This window comes from Nomascus leucogenys, chromosome 2 (assembly GCF_006542625.1).
Source record: "Nomascus leucogenys isolate Asia chromosome 2, Asia_NLE_v1, whole genome shotgun sequence".
Taxonomy (NCBI): Eukaryota; Metazoa; Chordata; class Mammalia; order Primates; family Hylobatidae; genus Nomascus; species Nomascus leucogenys.
The window spans coordinates 120,871,238-120,883,197 of record NC_044382.1 but is presented as its reverse complement, the minus strand read 5'-3'; the positions used below and the strand labels follow the sequence as shown (position 1 = coordinate 120,883,197).

The window sequence follows — 11,960 nt, the reverse complement described above, 5'->3', positions numbered from 1 at the left end:
CCTACTAAGTGCCAGGCACTGTTCAATGTGCTTAAAATATTGGAGCAAATAAAATAAGCAAAAATGTCTACCCTTATGGAGCTCATAATCTAGTGAGGAGAGAAAGATAATTTAAAAATAGAACATGGTCTGGCATGGTGGTGGCTCATGCCTGTAATCCCAGAACTTTGGGAGGCCAAGGTGGGCAGATCACAGAGTTCAAGACTGGCCTGGGTAAGACAGTGAAACCCCATCTATACTAAAAACACAAAAAATTAGCCGGACATGGTGGCACACGGCTATGGTCCCAGCTACTTGGGAGGCTGAGGTGGGAGGATGGCTTGAGCACAGCAGGAGGTCGAGGCTGCGGTGAGCTGTGAGCACGCCTCTGTACTCCAGCCTGGGTGACAGAGTGAGACAGTCTCAAAAAAAAAAAAAAAAAGTAGAACATAATGCCAGATAGTAATAAATTCAATGGAGAAAAATCAAGCTAGAGACCACTGGGGGTTGCAATTTGAGATTGGGGTACCATTTGAGCAAATATCTGAATAATGGAAGGGGACAGTTAATGGTTAACTGGGGAAAGATACTTTCAGATAGAGGAGGGTTTCTGGACTGTCACATTATTGACATTTGGGGCTGGATAATTCTTTGTTGTGGGGGCTGTCCTGTGTGTTGCAGGATGTTTAGCAGCACCCCTAGTCTCTAACCACTAGATGCTAGTTGCACTTGCCACCTCCTGCCCTCCTTGTGTGACAATCTGTTTCACAACCAAAGTATCTCTAGACATTGCTACTCCTCCCCCCAGGAGGAGGAAGGGGAGAGGAAGTGCTCCCGGTTGAGAACCACTGAAATAGAAGAAAAGTGAACGAATGCCCAGAGGCAGGAATGGGCTTACCTTGTCTGAGGCATAGCAAGGAGGCAGGCAGTAAGGGAAGTCCTCAGAAAGGGGAGGGATGAACCATGTCACCTGTGACCCTGATGCCATTCTTCAGGCAGATAGGAAGCTGCTGGAGGGTTGAGAACAAAAAGATAGCACAACTTGAGGCACATTTTAAAACAGATTCTACTGGCTGCCACATTGAGAATTAACTGTAGGTGAAAAGACGGAAGTAGACAGCAGGTTGTTTCATTTGTTCACTGATTTGGCTGGGTGGTGGTAGGAGCAGCTGAGAAAGCTGAGCTAAGAAGCTCTGAGGAAGAAAGGAGGAAGGAGAATTAGCATAAAAGGAAAAAGCTAGGTGTGGGCAAGATAACTTTTTGCAGAAGTGGAAGGCAGTAGGGTAATTAAGTAGATTTGAAAGCACAGAGGGGTTGTGTAGGACCAAGACAGAATGTTGGGGGCCAGTTGTGGGCAGGGCATTGAATGCTCTGCTAAGGAATGGGAGCTCTAGTCTGTTAGGATAATAATATGGAACTTCTGACAAAAATTCTGCAGCAGTGTGCAGAATAGGAGTCAGCAAGAGTAATTTTAGGAGTGTCTGGAAGTCATACGGGTGAGATAACAGGAGCCTAGGTTTAGGTGGAGGAAGAGCATGGCCAACTCATTCTGAAGGAAGCAAAAATGAGCTCCTGCCCTAAGACTTGGACCTTAGAACCTCCGTCTTCTTCAGAGTATTTTGAATGTAGGAAGTGCAGACTATATTGGCTCCACAGAGAGAATTTGGACACTTGCCACGGTATCAGACATCAAGACAATGCAAGCCCACCATGAAAAGATTTAATGCAGTGCTTTCTTGGAAAAGGTGTACCCCAGGGAGGATGTGTTAGATTTCTTCAAGGGTCTTTACAAGGCAACGATTGTCTGTAGGTGAGAAAAACTGCCAAGTTAAGGCAAAGAGGGAGAAAGCAGGCCTGCTTCCAAAGAGTTCTTTCACGATGCTCAAACATTTCAATTTTTTAGGTCAAAAATGCCTTAGCAGGTTTAGCACAGCAATGTAGGTGCCAAACTCGTCGCACTAAATTGCAAGCGGGAGCAACAAGGACGCCTGCCTCCTTTCTGCCTGCTTTTTGCAATAGTCCGATTTGAGAAGGGGACCCACAAGAGACACAAAATGCACGCCCCCACGCCACATCCTTTTTACCCAGCAATGGGTTAACACTGTCAACAGCCAGGCCACCTCGCAGCGGCCGCGGAGTTGCAGGCCCGCCCCCGCCGGGGTGTGGCGCTGTCCCCCTGGCACGGGGCGGGGAAGGAGGGGCGCGCGGCGGCCGGGCGGGGCGAGCGGAGGCGAGTGGAGGACGCGTAGACTCGCCGCGGTCCCCGCCTGCCGCTGCCCCGCCGCAGTCCCCGCTCCAGTCTATCCGGCACTAGGAACAGCCCCGGGCTGCGAGACGGTCCCCGCCATGTCTGCGGCCATGAGGGAGAGGTTCGACCGGTTCCTACACGAGAAGAACTGCATGACTGACCTTCTGGCCAAGCTCGAAGCCAAGACCGGCGTGAACCGGAGCTTCATCGCTCTTGGTAGGTGGCCGGGGGTCGCCGCCGCTGGCAGGGCCATGGGAGCCGCCGCTGTCCCAGCTGCTGGGGAAGGAAGCAGGGAGAGGACTCGGGAAAGGTGGAGTCGGAGACAGACGGGACAAGCAGCATCCTCGGGGATCAGGCTGGCCTCCCGGGAAGCGTGGGCATTGGAGGACCCCGCCGGGGCTGCCCAGGCCGACGGTCGCGGGCCTGGAGGGCAGCTGCGGCGCCGGGCGCTGGCAGCTGGAAGGGCCAGCGCTGACGTGTCCACCCCGCGGCCCGGCGCCCTATTCCTGCGGTCTGGCGCGGTGGGCGCGGACGGCGGTGCCCCTGCGAGCGGGCGCTTTGACGGAGGTACCCGGTCCTACCCGACCCTCCGTGGAGCTCCGCCCGGGGAGGGGCGCCCCTCGGGTGGGCGGGGGCTGCTGCTGCAGCGGGTGCGGGAGTCCTGGCCTCTGGGGACGCTCCCCGCGGAGCGCAGCTTCCCAGGCTGGAGCGCTGCCCAGAGGGCCCTGCGAGAGGGCGGAAAGGGGTGCCCCGGGCCGTCCCGGGCGCCGGGGGTTGCTGCGCAAAGCGCCGGGGCCCCCTGCGGGAGGTAGGAGAGGCACAACGGCGGGGCTGCCTGGTATCCCCAGACTTCAAGGCATGGCCCCGCGGACGCGCAGGCCCAGCTTCCGTGTGGTTTGTTTTTCTCGCTCCTTTAATCGAGCCGGGAGGAAAACTCCTACAACAGGCCTAGCCTCGCGGTGTGGGCGGCGGCTGTCCCGCGTGAACGGCTCTCATGCTGCCCGACCCACTTCTCTCCTTATGTTCCCCAGGTGTCATCGGACTGGTGGCCTTGTACCTGGTGTTCGGTTATGGAGCCTCTCTCCTCTGCAACCTGATAGGATTTGGCTACCCAGCCTACATCTCGTAAGTGACACACCCTGCAGCCGTCCCCTTCCCTTCCTCCCTTCCCCCCACCCGCCCCCCCCCGCCCGCCACCCCACCGCAGGGCTGCTGCAGTAGACTGCACATCCGCATTTCCCGGGGAGAAAAGTGAAAGCTCGGCGGGGAGGGATGGGGTTAGGACATAAGGGGTGGGGATAGTATTCACCATTGTGGAATCTTAACTTAATCCGTATCTCTTGACGATTAGCCTAAAGGTGTTTTCATTAGATTATCCTGGTAACCAGTGTCCCCCTCTTTGGCACACTAACAGGAAAGGGCTACCACTCTGTCGTCCTGCCTTTACTGGTGGGAGGATCTCAGAAGGTACAGGGAGCTGAGCACGTCTGTCTAGTAATTATTTTAATGGGGATTTCACCATATATTTATGCACCTAGAGAATAAAACCCTATCAATTAGGTCTTCCTTAATTCATAATTATGTTAATTCAGACAGTAGGGAGAATTTTGTCTTTTTCTTTTATTTTGAAAAAGCCACATTATTACAGACAAACTTGGGAAATGCTTACCCTAGTGTAAAAACAAAAACCTTTAAAAATGCTCCATGATATAGCTCCTTGGTTATATAAGTGATTGATTTATATAACTGAGCTACTTAAAAAATGAATTTTTACGATTAGGATCTGAATTTATTACCAAAGTTGTTTTTATTCTACAGTGTGTTTATTTTTTTAATTCTACAATTTTATTTTTCCATTCGTGCAAGTAGGAATTATCCCTCTCCAGAAATGAATTTTGTTTTGCTCTACAGTTCTTCCCAAGAAAGCCAGTGGTTTTTACCTTCATTCAGTTGGTCTCTGCTCCTTTCTTCAACCTTAGGGATAAAAATAAAGGAAGAAAAAATTTTCAACTAGGAGGCTAAGACACATATAACACATTATTACAGCTTGTGTCTGTCACTAGTTAGGCTAGAATTTAGTCTATGACTATAAGGGAAGAAACATGTTTTAGAAATTAGTTCTGATTTGAGCAGTTAAATTGCAGTTACCTAGTAGTTGTTACTGTGTTAGTCTGGTACAGACATTTAGTCATACTCCAGAAAGTCTAGCTACATATAGCCCTGAGGTCTACTCCAGGCTCTGCTTTATGGAGGAGACTCAAGGAAAAACGGGATTGTGTGCCCAGAATAAAGCATACAGACCCCCGTTAGGAAATACTCAGGCGGTCAGTGTTACATTAGTCTAATCAAGTCTGTTCATTGCATAACCGATATGATTGTATAATTGTCCAAAAGAAAGAAAAAGTATTTGAAAATGATGGTCTTTAGTAGCATCAAAATCCATGTTGCTTAAAGTGTGACCTATGAACATTGTCTTAGTCTGCTTGGGCTGCTATAACAAAGTACCTTAGACTGGGTAATTTATAAACAATAGAAATTTATAGCTCACAGTTCTGGAGGCTGGGAAATGCAGGACCAAGGCACCAGCAGATTTGGTGTCTGGTGAGGGCTTGCTCCCTGCTTCAAAGATGGCATCTTCTCACTGCTTCCTCACATGGTGGAAGGGCCAACTGGCTCCCTCAAGCCTCTTTTATAAGGACACTAATCCCATTCATGAGGGCAGAGCTCTTATGCCTTTTTCTTTTCTTTTGAGACAGAGTCTCGCTCTATATCGCCCAGGCTGGAGTGCAGTGTGGTAATCTCAGTTCACTGCAACCCCCATCCCTGGCCGCCCCCACCCCGCCCCTCCCCCCTCCAAATTCAAGCAATTCTGCTTCAGCCTCCCTAGTAGCTGGGATTACAGGCATGTGCTACCACGCCCAGGTAATTTTAGTATTTTTAGTAGAGATGCGGTTTTGCCATGTTGGCCAGGCTGATCTTGAACTCCTGACCTCAAGTGATCCACCCATCTTAGCCTCTCAAAGTACTGGTATTACAGGCATGAGCAACCACACCTGGCCAAGCCCTCATGTCTTAAATGCCACCTCAAGGCCCCACTATTTAATACTAATACATTGGGTATTAGGTCCCAACATATGGATGTGGGGGGAACACAACATTCAGACCATAGCAGTCACCTTCATTTTAGCTATTCTCCATACCTCTTGTAACTCTTATGCTCCCTAGCCAGAGTTATTTTTTTAAATACAGGTTCATCTATTTAGCAAAAATCAAATGCCACTCATATGTGTGGCACTGTGGTAGCACTTTAGATATGGCAAGAAATGAGGTAGTCATACTCTCTGTCCTTGTTGAATGAGCAGTCTACCCAGGCAAGAAATAGGCAAAGTAGTGACCATGTGGTAAGCCCTGTAAAGTTAATAAACAGCTCTGGTACAGAATAACAGGAAAAACCCTCTTTAGCTATTTATCTGAGACACTATCTGAGTTAAGGCCTGAGGAATGAGAAGGGGCCAGACAAGAGCAGAGCCAGGGAGAGGGAGAAGAGTGTGTCAGGCCCTGAGGCAGCACACAGCTTAGCTCTGTGTGAGCGAAGAGTGGTGGGGGAGGCACCAGAGAGGTGCAGGTGCCAGCAGGTAGGGTCAGTGGTGGAAGTGTGCATTTCATTCCAGATGGTGCTAGGGAGTTTGCATTTTTTGATTGCCTTGGATGGGCTTTAAACAGGGGGTGACATGATACGATTTGTATTTTAAGGTCACTTTGGCTGCTGTGACCTCTGTGAGGAGTTCGCAATCTTGCCAAACTATTGCCAGTAATTTATTTCCTTCCTTTCTCACCTTTCAGCTTGTCTCTTGCTGTTTCCTCTCCTTGGGCCATCACAGGAAGGGGAGTAGTGTCAGTATTGGGTCAAGAGACTGCAGGATGCAAAGATGAAATTGGGAAAAGCTCACTTGGCTTCCTAGCTTTTCTCCCTTTGGACTCCCTTTGGAAGTCTGTGAGTGAAGCTCAGGTGCACCTGGCTCCTGGTCAGGGTCTGCTGCACGTTGGAGCATGTAGACGGTTGAAGACTTGGCCATTGCTCACTGGGGAGCAACCAGTACCTTATTGTATACCCCTCTTCCTACTGGTTGTTCTTTCCGTGCTCATAATTTCCCTTTGAGCTCTTTGAGAACGGGGCCTTTCATCTCTGACTTCTAGTTTCTAGAATTTTTGGCCATCTTATATAAGCAATTCAGAATCTAATTCCAGCCTTCCTTTCACCAAGAACTGTTGACATAATTACCTTAATCTCCTTACTTCCCTCTTTTACTGATAACAGGAGGCAGACTACTGGAAATCTCTATTATAAAGATAGACCTCCCCCCCGTTGCTAAGATATAATTTAGATACTTATAAATTGTACACTTTTAAAGTATGCAGTTCAGTGGCTAGTCTGTTCAGAGTTGTGTAACCATCACCACTGTCTAATTCCAAAACATTTTTATCACCCCAAAGGGAAACCATTACCAATCACTCCCTATTCCTCCTCCCCGGCTCCTGGAAACCACTAATCTGCATTCTGTTTCTATGAGTTTGCCTATTCTGAGCATTTCATGTAGATGGAATCATGCAATCTGTGGCCTTTAACGTCTAGTGCAGCCCTGCTTTTAATGGGATTGCACAAATAAGAGTCCGCTGGAGGGTGTATGCTGTGCTGCACCCTCATATGTGAATAAGTCCTCCTGGTGCAGTCCCTCCAGAGTGGGCGCTAGTGAGCCAGGGCTCTAGTCCTGTACTTGCTCTTTTGTACAAATGGAATTGTGCGGCAAACTCAGACTTTATCTTCTATTTAAGGAAAGGGGAAGGTTTGCTTTCTGTCCTACCCAGTAACTTTTTGTTTAAAATTCTATAAAAATATCTATTACTTTTCCTCTTTTTATTTCATATTTTCCTTAAGACTCGGGCTGCCACCTTTCTGGGACTATCAGAGTTGGGCCTTAAAGATCAAACAGGTAGTCCAGTTCCTTTAGTTTTAAAATGACAGTTCAGGGACAGAGAAAGGTGGAGTATGTTTCCCAAGGTCACACAGAGGCCAGTCTTGGTCTGGAACTACACAGGAATGTAAAGCACATTTAGGCATATTTTAGTGCCAATGTTAGAAAGATTAAATATGTTTAGGGGGCTGGGCATGATGGCCCACGTGTGTAATGTCAGCACTTTGGGGTGCTGAGGCAGAGGGATTGCTTGAGGCCAGGAGTTCAAGACGAGAGTCCAGCACTATATGTTTAATCTTTAACAATACTTTTGAAATCTCATATCCAGTTCGGTGATGTGTCATTTTAGTTTCTGTGTGTCCTCACAAGCCCATTTTAAACTTTTGCTGCTGATGTAAAGAGTTATATTGCATTTAGCTCTTTGTATGGCTCTTGAAATCTGTGTAGCATTTTATTTAACAGATACGTACATATCTCTGTCTAAGTTCTTTGCAAATATAGCTCATTTAATCCTCAGAACAACCCTATTATGTAAGTGCTATGATTATTCCCATTTTTACAGATGAGGAAACACAGAAAGAGAATTTGAATAACTTGATCAAGGTCTCACAACTAGCAGGTGATGAAACTGGTGTTTAAATCTAAAGAATCTGGCTCCAAAGTTCATGCTTTTAATGATTATGTTATACTATCTCCCTTGTGGCTCTTTGAATGTCCCACAAACACAACATAACCTTATGTAGAGATGAAAATTGAAAAATGTAGGCTTTTTAAAAAAACAGTTGACCCTGTCAATACATTACCTTTGTGTAGTGTATTTTTCCTCTCTCAAGTAAGGTACTGCCATCCCAAATCATATATCTGCACACACAGGCATTGACTGTGTTTTGTAGGCATTAGTTAGAATATGTTACTAACAATTTCTTTTTCTTATCTGTTATGTAGCTTCGACTTATGACAGCAGAGGCTTGCTCTGTTTTACTAGCGCAAGGCCACCTGAAAATAGCACACTGAACTGGATTTCCTAAGGGAATGCAGCGTTGCCTTTAGTTCTGTTTCAAGAGACAAGTATCTCAAGGGGAGATGTTTGGGGATGACCCCTATCAAGGTCAGATCAGAAAGGGATGGCGAGAAGGTAAATTTGAAGAAAAAAAAAAACAATGAAAATATCTACAACAGTTGTAACACAGTTAACCATAAGTAAAAGCAACAACATCCTCTTAGCTAAATGATGCTCAGCACACAGAGGGAGGACACATTCTGGGGAACACAAGTTAAAAAGAGTTGCAGTCTACTTCCTTAAGGTGTGCAGTGACAGACTCCTAAAGAGGTTTATTACCCAGAGGAGACTTTGAGAAAGTCACTGTGGTGTGAATGACAGTTGTGAACAGACACTTTCTGTTTCGCAGCCAGTCATTGGAAGCAGAGCTGTTTCCTTAACAGTAGTGGAGGATGTGTATTTGTAGTTCTCTTCTTGGACTCATTAGTAGGGTGTGTATTTGTTTTCTTGTGGGTTTTTTTTTTTTTTTGAAAACTTGTAATTATGTTTTGTTCTTTTTTTACTCATGAGAACTTCAGAGCAGATATATTTTCTACTGAGCTGTCTATGTTCCCATTACGCTAGCTTTTCTCTCTGGATCTATATGTGCTTTGTCAAAGTGTTGAAGAGCAGAGCAATGCCTGCCTGCTCTTTGCCTTCTGGGGAAGTATGAAGCACAAGCCAATGTGGCCTTCTGGCCGATGTGCACTTGGATAAAAAATATAACTGGCATTCTGCAAATTGTGACTTAAGCAATTTATTTAAACATTTAAATCTTTAATTTACTTAATTTAAATCTGAAATCTTAAGCATTTAAACATTTAACCTTCCTCAGCTTTTTTTTACTGTCCTTGTTTCACTTAACATTACTGCTAAGAGTGCTGAACTCTTTTAAGATAAAATGTTGTGGAGAAATGAAAAAGTAATAAAAATATCCTTAAAACAACTTGTGACTATTTTGTAAAATAATGACAGCCAGTGTTTCAGTTAAGGTTCTCCCGCTTGCCTGTGTCATAAAGAAAATAAAGTTTTAAAAAGCAAATAAGATGAATGATTTAAATTATTTATTCATGATCAGAGTTTCTGGGCTCTAAAGCAGTTGTAGAGGAGGATCTCATTTCTAATACTCTGTTCTGGAATGTTCCTTATGAACTTTTTTTTTTCTCTTTATGAAGGCCCTAAATGAAGGAGATTTAGTCTATTGGTCCTTCTTTCTGTCATAGCCTCCCTCATCTCCTTCTGACCTGGACTTGTCTTTTTCAGGACTGACTTTGAATGAGGACTCAGTTTTTAACTCAATTTTTTCACATGGCATTTAAAACAAGTATAAATACAAATGTAACATGTTAAGGTATTTAGTGGTGATTCATAACATTAACAATTAATTTTGGGGAAATATGAATTAATATGGCAGAAGTTTTAAAACAATTTCAAAATTCTGAATGAAATTACTTTTTGTAGCAGCTGAAATATAAGTTGGGGCTGTAGAAATGTACCCTGACTTCATTCTGTCACTTGCACACTTTCCTGATTCCAGGGTGTGGAGCTTATCAGTCACTCTGAGTCATGTGGCTACTATATATATCCTGCAGCCTCTGATAGACCAAGTGATCTAGTTAAGGGATCACTTACTTGTCTAGACTGCTCTCCACATCTAAGGTGGCCCTCCTTTACCTAGGAAAAGGCAGCTTAGGTTGTTCCCCATCTAAGTTGTGAGGGTACTTGAGATTAAGTTAAACTTTATGATAGCAATCTAACACAGATACTTATAGAACCACTAGTTTTATTGACAAAGCGTTATCCTAGTGGGATTTGCATCTGCTCTTTTATTGCTCCTGGCATTAATCTTTTTTACCATCAATCATTCAAGCAGTTTTTTTGGGGGGACAGGCAGGGAGGCTGAGATGGGTGCATTGCTTGAGTTTGAGACCAGCCTGGGCAACATGGTAAAACCCCATCTCTACAAAAAATACAAAAAATTAGTTCACGCCTGTAGTCTCAGCTACTTGAGAAGCTGAAGTAGGAGAATCACTTGAGCTTGAGAAAGTCAAGGCTGCAGTGAGCTGTGTTCATGCCACTGCACTCAGCCTGGGTGACAGAGTGAGACCCTGTTTCAAAAAAATACACACACACTTGGGAGGCTGAGGCAGGAGAACTGCTTGAACCCAGGAGGCGGAGGTTGCAATGAGCCGAGATTGCGCCACTGCACTCCAGCCTGGTTTTTTTGAGACAGGGTCTCACTCTGTTACCCAGGCTGAGTGCAGTGGCATGAACACAGCTCACTGCAGCCTTGACTTTCTCAAGCTCAGGTGATTCTCCCACTTCAGCTTCTCGAGTAGGTGTGACTACAGGCGTGTACTAATTTTTTGTATTTTTTGTAGAGATGGGGTTTTGCCCTGTTGCCCAGGCTAGTCTCAAACTCCTGGGTGCGCGCGCACACACACACACACACACACACACACACATTCAGTTTTGAGTTATAAAATGTTAGCTAAAAGGGGTCTTAGAGACTAAGCTGCTAGGGTGATAGCCACCTTTAACAGCTGTGGAAATCAAGGCCACAAACTGAAGTTAATTGACATAGGTCACAGGTGTGTTGGGACCAATTCAGTCTTAAGTGTAGGGATGTCTGTCAACATTCCACGTTGTTATATTTGACTGTGACTGACTCTTCCATTTTGCATTTAAAAACAAAATGGTGGACAGTGGTAAATGAGATCACTGTAATTAAACACCAAAAGATTTGACCACTGAATGACTGCATTTTTTTCTTTATACTTCATTATAGGTATTCTATAGACTCATCTTAATTTTTTTTGAGCCAGGGTCATACTCTTGTCACCCAGGCTGCAGTGCAGTGGTGCAGTCATGACTCACTGCAGCCTTGACCTCCCAGGTTCTAGCTATCCTCACTCTACAGCCTCTGTAATCTCTTTTTTTCTTTTCTTTTCTTTCTCTCTCTTTCGTTCTTTCCTTCCTTCCTTCCCTTTCTTCCTTTCTTCTTTTCTTTCTTTTTTCTTTCTTTCCTTTCTTTCTCTTTTTCTTTCTTTCCTTTTTCTTTTCTTTCTTTTCTTTCTCTCTCTCTCTCTCTCTTCCTTTCTTCCTTCCTTCTCTCTCTCTCTCTCTCGCTCTTTCTTTCTTTCATCTTTCTTTCTTGATGGAGTTTCCCTCTTGTTAGCCAGGCTGGAGTGCACTGGCGCAATCAGCTCACTGCGACCTCCACCTCCTGGGTTCAAGTGATTCTCCTGCCTCAGCCTCTCAAGTAGCTGGGATTACAGGCATCTGCCACCAATTTTTTGTCTTTTTAATAGAGACGGGGTTTCACCATGTTGGCGAGGCTGGTCTTGAACTCATGACCTTAGGTGATCCATCCGCCTTGGCCTCCCAAAGTGTTGGGATTACAGACGTGAGCCACTGCGCCCGGTCAGTCTTTCATTAGTCTTTCTCGTTCTGTTTGTTGGTTTTCTCTCTTGCTTCAAAAGCACATATAGTCTGCAGTGAAAAAGATATGTAACTTTCTGATCACACATAGTTTCCTACCTTCTTTTTTTCTGTGAAGGAGAAAAATCTTTTCCTTATTGGCATGGAAACGAACCAGTGTTTATGTCTTAAAATGTCTGATTCTTTTTTCCTTCTTATTTGAGGTACTGATAATAGGATAACCATTTTGAATTATTAGGAATTCCTACATCATACTCTCTGATAAATACAGCCAAAAGCA

General features: G+C 45.2%; 1 protein-coding gene across 1 annotated transcript in view; it reads left to right on the top strand.

Annotated features, from left to right (window-relative positions):
* Positions 1-2,003: 2,003 nt before the first annotated feature.
* Positions 2,004-11,960, top strand: part of REEP5 (receptor accessory protein 5) — a 46,532-nt gene continuing 36,575 nt past the window's right edge. Inside the window, exons 1-2 of the mRNA XM_012505389.2 lie at positions 2,004-2,443; positions 3,259-3,352. Coding sequence (XP_012360843.1) covers positions 2,326-2,443; positions 3,259-3,352 — 212 coding nt within the window. The 5' untranslated portion in view covers positions 2,004-2,325. The remainder of the gene's footprint in view (positions 2,444-3,258; positions 3,353-11,960) is intronic.